Below are 18,883 nucleotides of genomic sequence, written 5' to 3'. Positions count from 1 at the left end.
GAAGCAATTTAGGATCCTGCCTGGAATCACTTCATTGGCAAAACAAAGTCAGCTTCCAACCGTCAGGAAATCTCCAGGGATTCTGAAGCTCTTGCCAGGAACCAGGGCCTAGGACTAGGTACCCTCTTTACTAGACTTCACTTCCCATAGAGTATGGGCTGTCCAAGTTTAACAGGTGAGGCATGACTGTCATTTTCCCAAGACTGTGTTCTCTGAATGTGCATTCAGATTCTGCCTGGTATGGAGTCTGGGGCTCAGTTAGGTGTCCTTTGGGGTCACTGAGAAGCCTGCTGCCTGGGATCCTGTGTCCTCCTTTCACCCATGAAGCCAGAAACACACCACATCAATGGGCCTGATGCCTTTAAGTTTCCTTTCCTGGCGATGGCTGTGTTTTTCAGAAAAGGAGCCCTTAGAACTTCAATTTCACTTTCTATTCCAGGAAATGCAGGGCTCTGCAATGTGATGGCTGCTTCTTTTTACTATTGGTCAGATTCCTCTGAGGGTGGAGCAGAGGCCAGAGATGATTTAAGTCCTGCCTGCTCCTCACAGGCAGTATAGACATTTGGGGTGACCATCAGCTCTTTCTCTCTGCAGTGACCACACCAGCACACAGGACCTGTTTGTTCCATTGCAAGGCCAGTCTGAGCAGCAGTGCTTCTGCTGTGGGCTGCAGGGAGCACGTCCATCCGGCTCAGCATTTCCTGAGCTGCCCAGGGACACGTTCAGAGCTCAACACTGATACCAGGAGTCTCTTTCCCTCCAGGAGCTGGTAAGCAAGAAATCACAGATTTGTATGTCTAAGCTTGGGAGAGCCTAGATGCTTGATCTCAGGTGCTGTGGACTTGAAAGGCTGAGAGGGGCTGGATGTCTGGTGGATGGCTGTGAGCCAGTCAGAGCATTTAACTATTTGGGACATTTTCAGAGGGAAGTTGGAGGACAAACCTGATTCCTGTGAACTGCAGAAGGATCATGTGAATGTCTAGGGTGTCAGTGGATGGGGCTTTTCCACAAGAGCTTCCTGATCAGACAACCCCTAATCTCCATCTCATGGCTAACTATCTTTCTGTGGGGGAGACAATGCATGTATTATCTATTAATGAACAATTCAAATAAATAATCTTTTAAAAGATTTTATTTATTTATTTATTTGACAGAGATCACAAGTAGGCAGAGAGGCAGGCAGAGAGGGAGGGGAAGCAGGCTTCCTGCTGAGCAGAGAACCCGATGCGGGGCTTGATCCCAAGACCCTGGGAACATGACCTGAGCCAAAGGCAGAGGCTTTAACCCACTGAGCCACCCAGGCGCCCCTATGCTTGTTCTTAATAAGTATGCTTAGATTACCCATAAAAGGAGTAATCACACATCATGCGACATCAAAGTCAATTATTCCACCATTTATTGTTTTTAATTTTAATGCCAGTATAGTTAACATACAGTGTAACATTATCTTCATGTGCACAATTTAGTGATTCAACAGTTCTGTACATGACTCAATGCTCACCATAGTAAGTGTACCCTTTAATACCCATCACCTGTTTCATCCATCCCCACTCACTTCCCCTCTGGTAACCAACAGTTTGTTCTCTATAGTTAACACTCTATTTGTTGGTTTGTCTCTCTCAGTCACTTTTTTTCCTTTTGCTCATTAGCTTTTTTTCTTACATTCCACATAAGAGTGGAATCATATGGCAGTTATCTATGTCTGACTATTTCACTTAGCATGATACTCTCAAACTCCATCCATGTCGTTATGAATGGCAAGATTTCATTCCTTCTATGACTAAGTAATATATATCACATCTTCTTTATCCACTCATCTATCAGTGGACACTTGGGCAGCTTCCTTAATCTGACTATTGTAAATAATGCTTCAGTAAACAGAGGGGTGCTTGCATCCCTTTGAAGTAGTGTTTTTCTATCTTAGGGGTAAATACCCCATAGTCCAATAACTGGATGGTAGGGTATTCTATTTTTAACTTTTTGAGGGCCCTCCATACTCTTATCCACAGTGGCTGTACCAGTCATTCCCACCACCCACGTACCAGCATTCCTTTATCTGCACACCCTCTGCAACACTTGTTTCCTGGTTGTTCATTTTAGCCATTCTGACATGTGTATGGGTATCTCATTTTAATTTTGACTGGCATTTTCCTGATGGTGAGTGACGATGTTTATCTTTTCATATGTGTGTTGTCCATCTGGATGTCCTTTTGGCAAAATGTCTGCTCATTTCTTTTACACTTTTTTAAGTTGGGTCATTTGTTTTTTGGGTGTTGAGTTGTATCAGTTTCTCATATATTTTGTAGACTAATTCTTTTTTTAAATGAATTGTATAGAAAGATTTAAAAATATATATTTTTGGAGAGAAAGAGAGAGAGCATGTGTGGAAGCAGGGGGAGGGACAGAGGGAGGAGAGATTCTCAAGTTGACTCTGTGCTGTGATGGAACCCAATGCAGGACTTGATCTCATGACCCTGAGAAGTAGGAAGCAGTTCACACTGTTGTCTGGCCTTCCTCTGTGGCTAGCAACCTGAAAGTTATCAAGCCAAGTTGTTAGGACACAAAGCAGGCTGTAGATGCTTATAGCTTGTAGAATCATAGTTCTTAGATATAAAATAATGTGCTGGACGGTAGAGCACTTAACTCTGGATTTTAAAGATCCCATATATTTATTTATGTGCTCATTTTACTTATTTATTATTTTTCTTTAAACCAAGGCTTAATCTCATGTACACATTAACAGAAACCAAGAGTACTGAGGTAATAGAACTATGCACACCATCAGTACCAAATAGCTAGGGACTTGGACAAGGACTGAACCAGCACATCTCCAAGAATGGGGACTGCAGCCTCATTCCACACACATGGAGAACTGTCACTGCCACCAACAGTTCCCAACTTGGAATCTGAGTTCAGATCCAGGGGTTAGGTTTAGAAGTTATGAGGAACTGTTCAATAGAGAGCCCTCTATAAATCATCACCAATGTCCATATGGACTAAACCAGCAGGTTCCATTAATAAAGACTGCAGACAGGAAGTGGGGAAGAGACTAAATCAGGAAAGACCATTACTGTGGCCTGGAACTGGGGAAGGGATGACAGGGTGGACTTCTGTCTGAGCCAAGGTCTAAGGGCTGGTGCTCTGTCACTGCCTTCTGTGTCTGTGACAGAGTGATGCATTAACCTGGACTTGAAAGGCAATTCAATCAGGAATTGTAATGCAAAAAAGAGCTCAAACCAAGATGGACTTACTGGTGGCCCTTGGAAATAGTGAGAAAGACTCTGACCTCAAAAGGATTCATGGGGTGCCACTCCTGTGTTTCTTTTTGTCCCCAGATAGAGTCAAAAGTTTGCTATGGATCTAGACACTGCCACCAAATCTGTTAAAAAACAAAATTCAATCAAGTATATTTTAAAAGCCTAATTGGATTTATTTATTTATTTATTTATTTATTTAAGATTTTATTTATTTATTTGATAGAGAGATCAGAAGTAGGCAGAGAGGCAGGCAGAGAGAGAGAGAGAAAGAAGGGAGCAGGCTCCCTGCCAAGCAGAGAGCCCGACGCAAAACTCGATCCTAGGACCCTGAGATCTTCACCTCAGTCTAAGACATAGGCCTGACTCACTGAGCCACCTAGGCGCCCAACCTAATTGGATTTATTAAAAGACTTAGGAATCAGCCGTATCCCATCTAGCAAACAGAAAAGAGCTCCATCAAGTTACAGAAAGGGGAAAGTTTTTAAGCACAGCGAGAAAGCAGAAAAGAATCCATTATTTTAGCCAAGCTTGCCCTCCTAAGGGAGAGATGGGGATCTGTCAGTATAGTTTTTTAAAAAATACTTTTTAAATTTATTTTCAGCGTAACAATATTCATTGTTTTTGCACCACACACAGTGGTCCATGCAATACGTGCCCTCTCTAATACCCACCACCTGGTTCCCCCAACCTCCCACCCCCCGGCCCTTCAAAACCCTCAGATTGTTTTTCAGAGTCCATAGTCTCTCATGGTTCACCTCCCCTTCCAATTTCCCTCAACTCCTTTCTCTTCTCTAACTCCCCCTGTCTTCCATGCTATTTGTTATGGTCCACAAATAAATGAAACCATATGATAATTGTCTCTCTCTGCTTGACTTATTTCACTCAGCATAATCTCTTCCAGTCCCATCCATGTTGCTACAAAAGTTGGGTATTCATCCTTTCTGATGGAGGCATAATACTCCACAGTGTATATGGACCACATCTTCCTTATCCCTTTGTCCGTTGGAGGGCTTATTGGTTCTTTCCACAGTTTGGCGACCGTGGCCATTGCTTCTATAAACATTGGGGTACAGATGGCCCTTCTTTTCACTACATCTCTATCTTTGGGGTAAATATCCAGTAGTGCAATTGTAGTGTCCTAGGGAAGCTCTGTTTTTAATTTCTTGAGAAATCTCCACACTGTTCTCCAAACTGGCTGCACCAACTTCCATTCCCACCAACAGTGTAAGAGGGTTCCGCTTTCTCCACATCCTCTCCAACACATGTTGTTTCCTGCCTTGCTAATTTTGGCCATTCTAACTGGTGTAAGGTGGTATCTCAATGTGGTTTTAATTTGAATCTCCCTGATGACTAGTGATGATAAACATTTTTTCATGTGTCTGATAGCCATTTGTATGTCTTCATTGGAGAAGTTCTATTCATATCTCCTGCCCATTTTTAAAAATATGATTGTCTGTTTTGTGTGTATTGAGTTTGAGGAGTTCCTTATGGATCTTGTTGAGAATCTTAGCATCCATATTCATCAGTGATATTGGTCTGAAATTCTCGTCTTAGGTAGGGTCTTTGCCTGGTTTAGGGATCAGGGTAATGCTGGCTTCATAGAAAGAGTCTGGAAGTTTTCCTTCTGCTTCAATTTTTTGAAACAGCTTCAGGAGAATAGGTGTTATTTCTTCTTTGAAAGTTTGATAGAATTTCCCAGGGAATCCATCAGGTCCTGGGCTCTTGTTTTTTGAGAGGTTTTTGATCACTGCTTCAATCTCATTAGTATATATTGGTCTGTTCGTGTTGTCAATCTCATTAGTAGATATTAGTCTGTTTGTGTTGTCAATTTCTTTCTGGTTCAATTTTGGGAGTTCATAGTTTTCCAGGAATGCATGCATTTCATCTAGGTTGCTTAGCTTATTAGCATATAACTGTTGATAATAACTTCTGATGATTGTTTCTACTTCCTTTGTGTTCGTTGTGATCTCTCCCTTTTCATTCATAATTTTATGAATTTGGGCTTTCTCTCTGTTCTTTTGGATTAGTGTGGCCAATGGTTTATCGATCTTATTGATTCTTTCAAAAAACCAGCTTCTAGTTTCATTGATACGTTCTACTATATCTCTGGTTTCTACCTCATTGGTCTCAGCTCTAATCTTGATGATTTCCCTTCTTATGTGTGGAGTTGGTTTGGTTTGTTGTTGATTCTCCAGTTCATTAAGGTGTAGAGACAGCTGGTGTGTTCTGGATTTTTCAATTTTTTTGAGGGAGGCTTGGATGGCTATGTATTTCCCCTGTAGGACCGCCTTTGCTTATCCCATAGGTTTTGGACCAAGTGTCTTCATTCTCATTGGTTTCCAGGAATTGTTTCAGTTCTTCTTTGATCTCCTAGTTGATCCAAGCACTCTTAAACAAGGTGGTCTATAGCTACCAGGTGTTTGAGTTCCTTCCAAACTTTTCCTCGTGATTTAGCTCCAGTTTCAAGGCATTGTGATCTGAGAATATGCATGGAATAATCTCAGTCTTTTGGTATTGGTTGAGTCCTGATTTGTGACACAGTATGTGGTCTATTCTTGAGAAAGTTCCATGTGCCCTTGAGAAGAATGAGTATTCTGTTGTTTTAGGGTGGAATGTTCTGTATATATCTATGAGGTCCATTTGGTCCAATGTGTCATTCAATGCTCTTGTTTCTTTATTGATTTTCTGCTTGGATGATCTGTCTATTTCTGAGAGAGGCGTGTTAAGATCTCCTACTATTAATGTATTCATATCAATATGGCTCTTTATCTTGATTAACAGTTTTCTTATGTAATTGGATGCTCCCATATTAGGGGCATAGATATTTACAATTGTTAGATCATCTTGGTGGATAGTCCGTTCAAGAATGATGTAGTGTCCTTCTGTATCTCTGACTACAGTTTTAATTTAAAATCTAATTTGTCTGATATGAGAATTGCTACCCCGGCCTTCTTTTAGGCCCATTGGCATGAAAGATGCTTCTCCATTCCTTCACTTTCAGTCTGGGTGTATCTTGAGGTTCAAAATGGGTCTCTTTTAGACAACATATGGATGGTTCCTGTCGTTTTATCCAATCTGTAACCCTGTGCTGTTTTATGGGCTCATTTAGGCCATTCACATTGAGAGTGATTATCGATAGATATATTTTTATTGACATCATTTTACCTTTGAAGTCTTTCTTTCTGTAGATAGTCTTCCTGTAGATTGTCTCTATATTTCTGTTCAATGATATTCTTAAGATTTTTCTTCATTTACATAGTCCCCCTTAATATTTCCTGCAGCTTCAGCTTGATGGATGCATAGTCTTTTAAACCTTGCTGGTCTTGGAAACTCTTTATCTCTCCATCCATTTTGAATGTCAGTCTTGCTGGATAAAGTATTCTTGGCTGCATATTCTTCTCATTTAGTGCCCTGAATAAATCTTGCCAGTCCTTTCGGGCTTGCCAGGTCTCTGTGGACAGGTTTGACATTATTCTTTTTTTATATATATATTTTTAAATTAATTTATTTATTTTCAGAAAAACAGTATTCATTATTTTTTCACCACACCCAGTGCTCCATGCAATCCGTGCCCTCTATAATACCCACCACCTGGTACCCCAACCTCCCACCCCCCTGCCACTTCAAACCCCTCAGATTGTTTTTCAGTATCCATAGTCTCTCATGGTTCCCCTCCCCTTCCAATTTACCCCAACTACCTTCTCCTCTCTAACATCACTTGTCCTCCATGATATTTGTTATGATCCAAAAATAAGTGAAACCATATGATAATTGACTCTCTCTGCTTGACTCATTTCACTCAGCATAATCTCTTCCAGTCCCGTCCATGTTGCAACAAAGGATGGGTATTCGTCCTTTCTGATGGAGGCATAATACTCCACAGCGTATATGGACCACATCTTCCTTATCCATTCATCTGTTGAAGGGCATCTTGGTTCTTTCCATAGTTTGGCGACCGTGGCCATTGCTGCTATAAACATTGAGGTACAGATGGCCATTCTTTTCACTACATCTCTATTTTTGGAATAAATACCCAGGAGTGCAATGGCATGATCATAGGGAAGTTCTATTTTTAATTTCTTGAGGAATCTCCACACTGTTCTCCAAAGAGGCTGCACCAACTTCCATTCCCATCAACAGTGTAAGAGGGTTCCCCTTTCTCCACATCCTCTCCAACACATGTTGTTTCCTGTTTTGTTAACTTTGGCCATTCTAAATGGTGTAAGGTGATACATCAATGTGGTTTTAATTTGAATCTCCCTGAGGGCTAGTGATGATGAACAATTTTTCATGTGTCTGATAGCCATTTGTATGTCTTGATTGGAGAAGTGTCTGTTCATATCTTCTTCCCATTTTTTGATATGTTTACCTGTTTCGTGTGTTTTGAGTTTGAGGAGTTCTTTATAGATCCTGGATATCAACCTTTTGTCTGTACTGTCATTTGCAAATATCTTCTCCCATTCCGTGGGTTGCCTCTTTGTTTTTTTTACTGTTTCCTTTGCTGTGCAGAAGCTTTTGATTTTGATGAAGTCCCAGAAGTTTATTTTCGCTTTTGTTTCCTTTGCCTTTGGAGACGTATCTTGAAAGAAGTTGCTGTGGCTGATATCAAAGAGATTACTGCCTATGTTCTCCTCTAAGATTCTGATGGATTCCTGTCTCACGTTGAGGTCTTTTATCCATTTTGAGTTGATCTTTGTGTACGGTGTAAGAGAATGGTCGAGTTTCATTCTTCTACATATAGCTGTCCAGTTTTCCCAGCACCATTTATTGAAGAGACTGTCTTTTTTCCACTGTATATTTTTTCTGGTTTTGTCAAAGATTAATTGACCATAGAGTTGAGGGTCCATATCTGGGCTCTCTACTCTGTTCCACTGGTCTATGTGTCTGTTTTTATGCCAGTACCATGGTGTCTTGGTGATCACAGCTTTGTAATAAAGCTTGAAATCAGGTAAGGTGATGCCGCCAGCTTTATTTTTGTTTTTCAACATTTCCTTAGCGATTCGGGGTCTCTTCTGATTCCATACAAATTTTAGGATTATTTGTTCCAGCTCTTTGAAGAATGCCGGTGGAATTTTGATCGGAATGGCATTAAAAGTATAGATTGCTCTAGGCAGTATAGACATTTTAACAATGTTTATTCTTCCGATCCAAGAGCATGGAATGGTCTTCCATCTATTTGCATCTTCTTCAATTTCTTTCATGAGTGTTCTGTAGTTCCTCAAGTAGAGATCCTTTACCTCTTTAGGTATCTTATGGTTCTTGGTGCTATAGTAAATGGAATTGATTCTCTAATTTCCCTTTCTGTATTTTCATTGTTAGTGTATAAGAAAGCCACTGATTTCTGCACATTGACTTTGTATCCTGCCACGTTGCTGAATTGCTGTATGAGTTCTAGTAGTTTGGGGGTGGAGACTTTTGGGTTTTCCATATAAAGAATCATGTCATCTGCAAAGAGAGAGAATTTGACTTCTCCATTACCAATTTGGATACCTTTTATTTCTCTCTGTTGTCTGATTGCTGTTGCTAGGACTTCTAATACTATGTTGAACAAGAGTGGTGAAAGTGGGCATCCTTGTCTTGTTCCTGATCTCAACGGGAAGGCTGCAAGCTTTTTCCCATTGAGGATGATATTTGCTGTGGGTCTTTCGTAGAGAGATTTGATGAAATTCAGGAATGTTCCCTCTATCCCTATACTTGGAAGCACTTTAATCAGGAACGGATGCTGGATTTTGTCAAATGCTTTTTCTGCATCAATTGAGAGGACCATGTGGTTCTTCTCTCTTCTCATATTAATTTGTTGTATCACATTGATTGATTTGCGAATATTGAACCATCCTTGTAGCCCAGGGACGAATCCCACCTGAACATGGTGGGTAATCTTTTTAATGTGCTGTTGGATCCTGTTGGCTAGAATCTTGTTGAGAATCTTAGCATCCATATTCATCAGTGATATTGGTCTGAAATTCTCCTTTTTGGTAGGGTCCTTGCCTGGTTTGGGGATCAGGGTAATGCTGGCTTCATAGAAAGAGTCTGGAAGTTTTCCTTCTGCTTCAATTTTTTGAAACAGCTTCAGGAGAATAGGTGTTATGTCTTCTTTCAAAGTTTGGTAGAATTCCCCAGGGAATCTGTCAGGTCCTGGGCTCTTGTTTTTTGGGAGGTTTTTGATCACTGATTCAATCTCGTTATTAGATATTGGTCTGTTCAGGTTGTCGATTTCTTCCTGGTTCAATTTTGGGAGTTTATATTTTTCCAGGAATGCATCCATTTCGTCTAGATTGCTAAGCTTATTGGCATATAACTGTTGATAATAACTTCTGATGATTGTTTCTACTTCCTTGGTGTTCGTTGTGATCTCTCCCTTTTCATTCATAATTTTATGAATTTGGGCTTTCTCTCTTTTCTTTTGGATTAGTGTGGCCAATGGTTTATCAACCTTATTGATTCTTTCAAAAAACCAGCTTCTATTTTCATTGATACGTTCTACTGTATCTCTGGTTTCTACCTCATTGATCTCAGCTCTAATCTTGATGATTTTCCTTTTATGTGTGGAGCTGATTTGATATGTTGTTGATTCTCTAGTTCTTTAAGGTGTAGAGACAGCTGGTGTATTCTGGATTTTTCAATTTTTTTGAGGGAGGCTTGGATGGCTATGTATTTCCCCCTTAGGACCGCCTTTGCTTATCCCATAGGTTTTGGACAGAAGTGTCTTCATTCTTATTGGTTTCCATCAACTGTTTCAGTTTTTCTTTGATCTCCTGGTTGATCCAAGCACTCTTAAGCAAGGTGGTCTTTAGCTTCCAGGTGTTTGAGTTCCTTCGGAACTTTTCCTTGTGAATCAGCTCCAGTTTCAAAGCATTGTGATCTGAGAATATGCAGGGAATCATCTCAGTCTTTTGGTATTGGTTGAGTCTTGAGTTGTGACACAACATGTGGTCTATTCTGGAGAAGGTTCTGTGTGCACTTAAGAAGAATGAGTATTCTGTTGTTTTAGGGTGGAATGTTCTATATATATCTATGAGGTCCATCTGGTCCAATATGTCATTCAATGCTCTTGTTTCTTTATTGATTTTCTGCTTGGATGATCTGTCTATTTCTGAGAGAGGTGTGTTAAGATCTCCTACGATTAGTGTATTCATATCAATATGACTCTTTATCCTGATTAACAGTTTTCTTAAGTAATTGGCTGCTCCCATATTGGGAGCATAGATATTTACAATTGTTAGATCATCTTGGTGGATAGTCCCTTTAAGGGTTATGTAGTGTCCTTCTGTATCTCTGACTACATACAGTCTTTAGTTTAAAATCTAATTTACCTGATATGAGAATTGCTACCCCAGCCTTCTGTTGAGGCCCATTAGCGTGAAAGAGGCTTCTCCATCCCTTCACTTTGTCTGGGTGTATCTTTAGGTTCAAAATGGGTCTCTTGTAGACAACATATAGATGGTTCCTGTCGTTTTTTCCAATCTGCAACCCTGTGCCATTTTATGGGCGCATTTAGGCCATTCACATTGAGAGTGATTATTGATACATACGTTTTTATTGACATCGAGTTACCTTTGAAGTCTTTCTTTCTGTAGACTGTCTCTATATTTCTGTTCAATGCTATTCTTAGGACTTTTCCTCTTTTATAGGACCCCCCATTAATATTTCCTGCAGTGTCGGTTTGGTGGTTGCATAGTCTTTTAAGCCTTGCCGGTCTTGGAAACTCTTTATCTCTCCGTCCATTTTGAATGTCAGTCTTGCTGGATAAAGTATTCTTGGCTGCATGTTCTTCTCATTTAGTGCCCTGAATATATCTTGCCAGCCTCTTCTGGCTTGCCAGGTCTCTGTGGACAGGTCTGACATTATTCTGATGGGCTTCCCTCTGTAAGTAAGGAGCCTCTTTGCCCTGGCAGCTTTCAAGAGATTATACCTACAATTATAATTTCTCAATTTGACTATCAGTTGTCGTGATGTTATTTGGAATGTATAATCTTGGGTGGAGACCATTCAGCCTCTAGTACATGAACGCTGGTTCCATTCATGAGATTGGGAAAATTTTCATGAAGGACTTGTTCCACGATATCTTCTAGACTTCTTTCTTTCTCCTCCCCTTCAGGGATTCCAATAATTCTGACATTGGAACGCTTCATGGCATCATTTATTTCCCTGATTCTGTTTTCGTGGCTTCTAAGCTGTTTGTTCCAGGCTTCCTCCTGATTCTTTCGCTCTATCTGTTTGTCTTCCAGATCACTAATTCTATCTTCTGTCTCAATTACCCTAGCTTTGAGAGATCAGATTAGATTGGAACTCATTGAGAGCATTGTGAACCTCATCCCTGGTAGCTTTCAGCTCTGCCCTAACATTGTGAACATCCTGTCTGGTCGCTTTCAGTTCTGCCCTAATCAATTCCGTTTGGTCATCCATGGCTTTCTCCAATCTAACTATTGCCTGGATAACTGTTAGCCTGAATTCCCTTTCCGACACATTGTCTATGTTGATAGCCGTTAGCTCTGTTGCAGAAGGCCCATCCTCTCTATTTTTCTTCTGTTTCCTCCTCCTAGTCATTTAGGTGTGAGATGGCTGAACAGTTGGAGCTGGGTGTATCGACCGAGGTGCAGTGAAAGTGCACCCTGGAATGCTTCTGAGCATTCAGGATTCCCCACCCAAACGAGTGAAAAAAAAAGAAAAGGAAAAAAAAAAGAGGGAGAGAGAGAGACAGGAAAAAAAGGGAAGATAAAAAAGAAGGTTCATCCCAAATAGGCCCCAAGGTAAGATTTATGAAGTATATAAACAAAGATAGACAAACAAAAAGACTGATAAAAGTATATGACAAAAGAAAAAATATATATATAAGCAAATAATGGAAGAACCTTGTCAAAAAGAACCCCAAGTATAAGATTTATATACTATCAGGACAAACACAAAAACACAGAAACACTGGCAGAAGAAAAGGATTGGAGATTGGTAATAAATTCTCAGTGTGGGTAAGGAAGGTTGTTTTGATTCTTCCTGGATGTATCTTGATATCTTTGTTAAAGGACTCAGCTTTCCTAAGATAAAGGGGGATTAAAAATTGGTTTACCTATAGAGGTAGCATTGATTGGGGGAAGGGGATTATCTTGAAGTTTAACTCTATATGAATATTAGAAAATAAAAATAAAAAAGGAATAAACTAGACTAAACTAAACTAAATTAAAAAAATAGAAATGCAAAAGAAAAACACAAGTGTATGTATCAAAAAGTTCAGGTTAAAAGGCTATTATGGAATTTGATGTACTGTACATCTCACTGTGATGGTAAATAGGTATTAAGCCTTGGTTAACTGTCTTGGGGCAATAACTCAAGTGGCTCCATTATGACCCTGTGACTTTCTTCTCAACACATGGCTCCATAGAACTATAAAGTCTGTGAGTCATGTTGTTGAGAGGATGAGATAAGAAACGTATGTCTAGCTGTTCACCTAAGGTTTACTGGCATGGATTTCTCACATTCCCTCCCATTTCTATAGCAGCCGCAGAAGACCCACTGCCAGGGGTCAGAATACAAGCTCTCAGAGATACCATAAGGTACTCTGGCCCTGCTCTCCCTGCATTGCTGTCGCAGCAGAAAATAATAAATAACAGGACATCACATACAACATCAGCTGAAGGCATGGCTTTTGTGAGTCTGAAATTTACTCAGCACATAGGATCTTGCTGTCCACATCTGTTTGCATTTCCTACCCCGTCGTCTGATTTCCTTTTGCTATATTTGTTCTATTCCTCAGGACTTGTCTCAGTCAGAGATTTCCTCACTCTCTTATGTATTTTCTTGTACATCCTCTGAGAATGCACAAGCATGAGACCACACCTGATTGGGCTGAAGTCTCATCTCCTTGGCTCCTCCCTGGTGCCCTAATTATGTACGCTTCTTTCACACTCACTGTTTCCCATTCTGCTTTGTGTCCAATGGGGTGATAGTGTTTGTTCTCCACACAGCAAGGGCTTGACCCCGCACATGCCACTTGCTCAAGATTTATACTCTTCTGCATGTGAAGAATATTCCTGCTGAGCAGTCACAGGTGCTTTCTTAAGTTCTTAATAGCTACCCTTGCAAGCTAGATTCCCAGTTTTTTCTTCTAAGGAGAATGTTTCCATGCCCTAGTCATATGTGTGTCAGTCCAGACCTTGTACACTTGCTCTAAATACTTTCTTCCCAAATTTGTTTTTGTCATCCTTCATCCTAGGCTGCAGCCAGTGGCTGCCAGGAAACCCCTGGAAAATGTGCCTGATCTCTCAGTTTTAGCCTAGGCTCACCTCTCCAGCCTGCATGCTGGCATGACATCAGTGGTGATTGAAGTGACTTGTTTCCTGGTCTAAAAACTGAGGCAAACCCTGAGGTAACAGATGAAAAGACTACTTCAGACACCTTAGGTGGCAAAAGGAGAGGGCCAGGGGACCAGACACTCTAATGCATTTCCCAAGCCTGACTCTGCCTCCACCTTCATTGTGAATGTTATCAATACAACAAGGGAATAAGAAAAACAAGAAGGAATGTGACGCTGTAATAATTGAGACAGTGGCATAGGGAATATCATGTGACTAGAACAAAGTGTGCTTCTAATGGGCATGCAGACAGGGAGTATATGGAATGCGTGACATCCAAAGATAAGTATTTCTACTAAATCAAGCATTTACTCCCTCGATGAGTGCATTGAACCAAAATGAGAATCTGGCTGTTTTCAGCCCAGAAACCTTAAAAGGGCCCCGTTTTCTGGACACCCCTTCTTCATTTTTCAACCAGTCTCATCCAGGGAGGCATGTGTTTATTGTCTTCTCTAGCCAGACAATGTGAATTTCTACATTTTCCAGTCTTCATAGGAGAGAGTTTACAGATATTTCACATTCCATTTAGTCCTGTGTATATGATTTCCTTGGTTTCCACAGCTCAAGGTATTATAATCCTTCATGATCAGATAGGTCCAGGACTGCAGATCCAGCACCATTTGATTGCCAGCAGGCAAGCTGACAGAAGGACCTCCTCATCATGGCTGACATCTTAAAACATTCCACTCAACTCCTGCTTCAGTTTTTGCTCACACCACCTTTCCCATCAATTCCACTTTATAGATCAGTCAGTCCTCCAGGTGACTTATCTCTCCCATAGGGTTTCTGTCCCCTTTTACACCCAAGCATGATGCAGGTGGTGCGTGGGGTCTCAGGACAGTTAGGGTGGTTCATAGCAAGTCCTGGGTGGATAGTCCAGCATGACTTTTTAGAGCATGGGGATCCATGCCCCCTGCTGTATCTACTCCCAGAAATACAAAAAGAACTCCTTTAACACATTTCCAATATTTAAAAATTTCTATCTCCTAATGAAAAATATACGGTATCTTTTCTGAGAAGGGAAGGAGCCACTCATCCTTATTTAGCTACCTCATGTGAGAACCAAGGTCTCATGGTGATGTTTAAGGTTATCAGAAGTGGATTTTCTGGAGGGTCCCACAGAACAGGTGGGAAGGGGTGTGAGGGTAAGAGCTGGTGCTGTCTTCTTAGATTTGCCACCATGAAGAAGTATTATTTTCATAGCATTATAAATAGAGAAAAATAAAGCAAGATAAACAAAGAATAATGTGGACAGGAAAGTTTGGATAAAAGAATCAGGCTTTGAAATTAGTCTGTAAGAATGAAGAGTATCTTAAAGAAGAAGGACTTTTCAAGATAAGGGAAGAGACTGATCAAGAGCAAATTTTACATCCAGGTCAGAAGTCTACACAATGTCTGGAAAGAAAGAGAAGGGCTGCAGGATACAATGTTGTGGCCAGGACTGATGTTATACTGTTTCTAAGAGCACAGTCCAAGCCACCCCTTGTTATGCTAACTATTTTTCCTTCCCTCTTCTATTCTCCCCATAGTGCCTTCTCCTGCTCCAGCCATGGGTCAGTCCTCCTCTTCCCAACCCTCTCATGGTGGTGATATGCTCTCCAGCTTTGAGAAGTTTTATAAGGACTTCAAGATGGAAAGCAAAATCATCTCTCAGGAAGCCATCAATTCAATTCAATCAAGCCTGAAAGCGGGGGACCTTCAGAGTGCGGGTTCTGTCATCAATAATGCATTAAGAGATATCAATAATGCCCCACTGAGCATTGCTGTGATTGGGGAGACTGGGACAGGGAAGTCCAGCTTCATCAATGCCATACGACGTTTGGGGAATGAGGAGGAAGGGGCTGCCCCTGCTGGTTTTATAGGGATTACCATGGAGAGAAAGAAATATGAACACCCAAAGCTTCCCAATGTGACATTATGGGAACTGCCTGGCATAGGGCCCTTTAAATTTCCACCTCATGAATATCTGGAGAAAATGAAATTTAGGGAGTATGACTTCTTTATCATCATCTCTGCTACCCGCTTCAAAACCAGTGATGCACAACTGTGCTCAGCAATTAAAAAAATGAAGAAGAATTTCTACTTTGTTCGAACTAAAATAGACTGTGATTTACATAACATAAAAATGTTTCATCCCAACAAATTTAATGAACAAGAAATCCTGGAAAAGATCCACAATGACTGTGTGAATAACCTTAAAAAGGCCAATGTGAGTGATCCTCAGGTCTTCCTAATCTCCAGCTTTCAATTGGCTAACTATGATTTCCCAAGGCTGGACAGTACCCTTGTGAGGGACCTCCCAGAGCATAAGCGCCACATCTTTATGCAATACCTGCCAAATATTACTGAGGCCACTATTGACGGAAAGAGGGAATCCCTGAGAAAGAAGGTCTGGCTGGAGGCCATGAGGGCTGGAGCATCAGCCTTTGTCCCTATGATGGGTTACATCAGTGATAAAGATATGGAGACTTTAAAGGACACTTTAACCCTCTACAGGGTTTACTTTGGGCTGGATGACTCATCCCTGAAAATGATAGCCAAGGACTTGGACGTATCAGTGGAGAAACTCAAGGAAAACCTTAATTTTCCCCATTTGCTATCAGCTGAGAAGGATGAGAAATCCTTAGGAGAAAAACTGTGGAGATATGTGGAAAATTTCTGCTCTGTTAGTGGTGGACCCATTGCCTCTGGTATTTACTTTAACAAGATTTTCTACCTTCAAAATTTTGTCCTTGAGACTGTGGCGAGTGATGCAAAAGTTCTTCTTAAAAAGCAGATTTCTAAGTACTTTGAGGACTCTAGACAAGCCTATTTACCTCAGGATGTTGGGAATGAAAATGGGAAAAGTAAGACAGCCAGCTCCTGAATTATGCTCAGGGCTGCTATGGCACTGGTGCCTGGAAAGATGACTTAGGGCTTTTTTTAAGCATTCTGACCCACTGCCCTCAAGGGTATCACAGACATTTCCATAATACACTCTTGAATAAACCACTAACATAATGACTATTATTTGACAGTGAAAGCAATGACTTCTGAAGAATCCTTCCTTTGTATGATTGTTTTGGGAAAAGTGAAGGACAGTAATCTGGAATTTTCTGATTAGTGGAGGGAATAACTCTTTGTGTGATGGTTACTGCATACACAGCACTGATCGTTCTACTGACACACTAGTAAAAAATGGCTATGCCCAGAGTGGGTTTTGAAAATGAATTTTGAAATAAATGCATGCATAGTGCATTTTTGGTGTTCCTGACATTCTGTTATGAATCCGTAAATTCTCTTCTTAAAATTTTACTTAAATTCCAATTAGAGAACATACAATGTAATATTAGTTTCAGATGTACGGTATAGTGATTCAACACCTCCAAGTAACGCCCAGTGCTCATCACAAAAAGTACACTCCTTAATTCCCATCTTTTTTTTAACCCATCCCCCCAGTCACCTCCCTTCTGGTAACCACTTTTTGTTCTCTATATTTAAGTGTCTGTTTCTTGGTTTGCCTTTCTCTGTCTCTTTTTTCCCCCTTTGCTTATTTGTTTTTTTTCTTAAGTTCCACATGTGAATGAATTCATATGATATTTATCTTCTTTGAGCAACTTATTTCACTTAACATAACTCTCTCCTTATCTATGTCATTACAAATGGCAGGATTCATTCTGTTTTATGACTGAGAAATATTTCATTTTATCTATATCTACATCTTTATCTGTACCTATATATCATATCTTCTTACTCCATTGATCAGTCAATGGACACGTGGGTTGTTTCTATTATTTGACTATTGCAGATAAGCACTGAGAAGCATGTATCCCTTTTAATTAGTATTTTTCTAATCTTTGTGCACATAACTAATAGTGCTATATCATTGGGTACTTCTATTTTTAACTTTTTGAGGAACGTCCATAGTGTTTTCCAGAATGGCTGTACCATTTTACATTTCTAGCAATGGTGCAAGAGGGATCCATTTCTCCACATCCTCACCAATGCCTGCTGTTTCTTTCTTTCTTTTTTTTTTAAAGATTTTATTTATTTATTTGACAGAGAGAGATCACAAGTAGGCAGAGAGGCAGGCAGAGAGAGAGGAAGGGAAGCAGGCTCCCCACTGAGCAGAGAGCCCGATGCGGGACTCTATCCCAGGACCCTGAGATCATGACCTGAGCCGAAGGCAGCAGCCCAACACACAGGCGCCCCGCTGCTGTTTCTTTTATTGTTATTTTAGTCATTCTTACAAGTGCAAGTTGATATATCATTGTAGTTCTGATTTGCATTTCCTTGATAATGAGTGATGTGGAGCGTCTTTTCATGGGTCTTTTGGCCAGCTAGATGTCTTCTTTGGAAAAATGTCTATTTATGTATTCTGCCCATTTTTAATGTTATTTATTATTTGTATGTTGAATTGTTTCAGTTCTTTATATATTTTGGATACTAACCCTTTACTGGGTATGTCATTTGCAAATATCTTGTCCCATTCCAGAAGTTGCCTTTTAGTTGTTGACTGTTTCCTTCACTCTGCAGAAGCTTTGTCTTTTTATGTAGTCCCAATAGTTTATTTTTGCTTTTGTTTCCCTTGTTTCCGGAGATTCTTCTGAAAGAAGTTGCTAAAGCCAATATCAGAGAAGTTACTGCCTGTGTTCTCTTCTAGGATTTTTATGGTTTCAGGTCTCACATTGAATTCTTCAATCCATTTTTTAAAATTTATTTTTGAAGATGATGTAAAGAAGTGGTGCAGTTTTAGAGAGTGCATTGGTATATGCTCCATATACCCTGTGTTTTGGCTGCTCTATCCTTCAGGCCAGTTGTCTGTAGAGGCTCTATTTGTCTGCAGTAGGCAGTGTTTGGTCCTTTTCCTGAATCCTGAGTTTTAACCAAGTGGGATCTCGATTTCTTGTGAAACAAGACCTGATACCATCTCTATGAGAACTGAAGGCCTGAAGAACTCTCTTTTGGTGGGCGATGTGGTGTGGACAGGCGTTTGGGCTGGTCTTCTTGGGGAGGAGTCTGTCACCCTGGGACTGATGGAAGCCTAAGAAGGGCATTTCCACTGCCTTCTGGCATTTCCAGATGGGTGGATTTCGGTGTATGCAACTTAAGCAGCCAGAGTTGGCACTCTGCTGTTTCCCGCGGGTGACTCTGTGTTTATGCTGAGGGGTTGAGGAGGGAAATGGCACTGGCCACTTCCTTTGTTCCTAGGAAGGTGTCTCCATGATGCTGCCTCTCAGGGACTAATCTAAGAAGATCGAAATATCTCCCCACTATGTACCCCAGACACTATTTAGGTCA

General features: G+C 40.6%; 1 protein-coding gene across 2 annotated transcripts; it reads left to right on the top strand.

Moving 5' to 3' along the window:
• The first annotated feature begins 529 nt into the window (after positions 1–529).
• Positions 530–16,898, top strand: LOC122915529 (T-cell-specific guanine nucleotide triphosphate-binding protein 2-like). 2 transcript variants are annotated; one of them, XM_044262284.1, is made up of 2 exons: positions 530–769; positions 15,133–16,898. In XM_044262284.1, the coding sequence occupies exon 2, from the start codon at positions 15,153–15,155 to the stop codon at positions 16,467–16,469; it is 1,317 nt and encodes a 438-aa protein (XP_044118219.1). In that variant the 5' UTR covers positions 530–769; positions 15,133–15,152; the 3' UTR covers positions 16,470–16,898. The 2 variants fall into 2 exon arrangements, with proteins under 2 accessions (XP_044118219.1, XP_044118227.1); XM_044262292.1 differs by lacking the exon at positions 530–769 and adding an exon at positions 13,561–13,617.
• The last annotated feature ends 1,985 nt before the right edge of the window (positions 16,899–18,883 follow it).

The sequence above is a fragment of the Neovison vison genome, chromosome 1 (assembly GCF_020171115.1).
Source record: "Neovison vison isolate M4711 chromosome 1, ASM_NN_V1, whole genome shotgun sequence".
In the NCBI taxonomy this organism is placed as follows: domain Eukaryota; kingdom Metazoa; phylum Chordata; class Mammalia; order Carnivora; family Mustelidae; genus Neogale; species Neogale vison.
The sequence above is the reverse complement of the archived record's forward strand: the minus strand, read 5'-3'. Positions and strand labels throughout refer to the sequence as shown.

Excerpts from the sequence above, each read along its gene's own strand:
- LOC122915529 (XM_044262284.1), top strand. The coding sequence starts at position 15,153 with ATGGGTCAGTCCTCCTCTTCCCAACCCTCTCATGGTGGTGATATGCTC.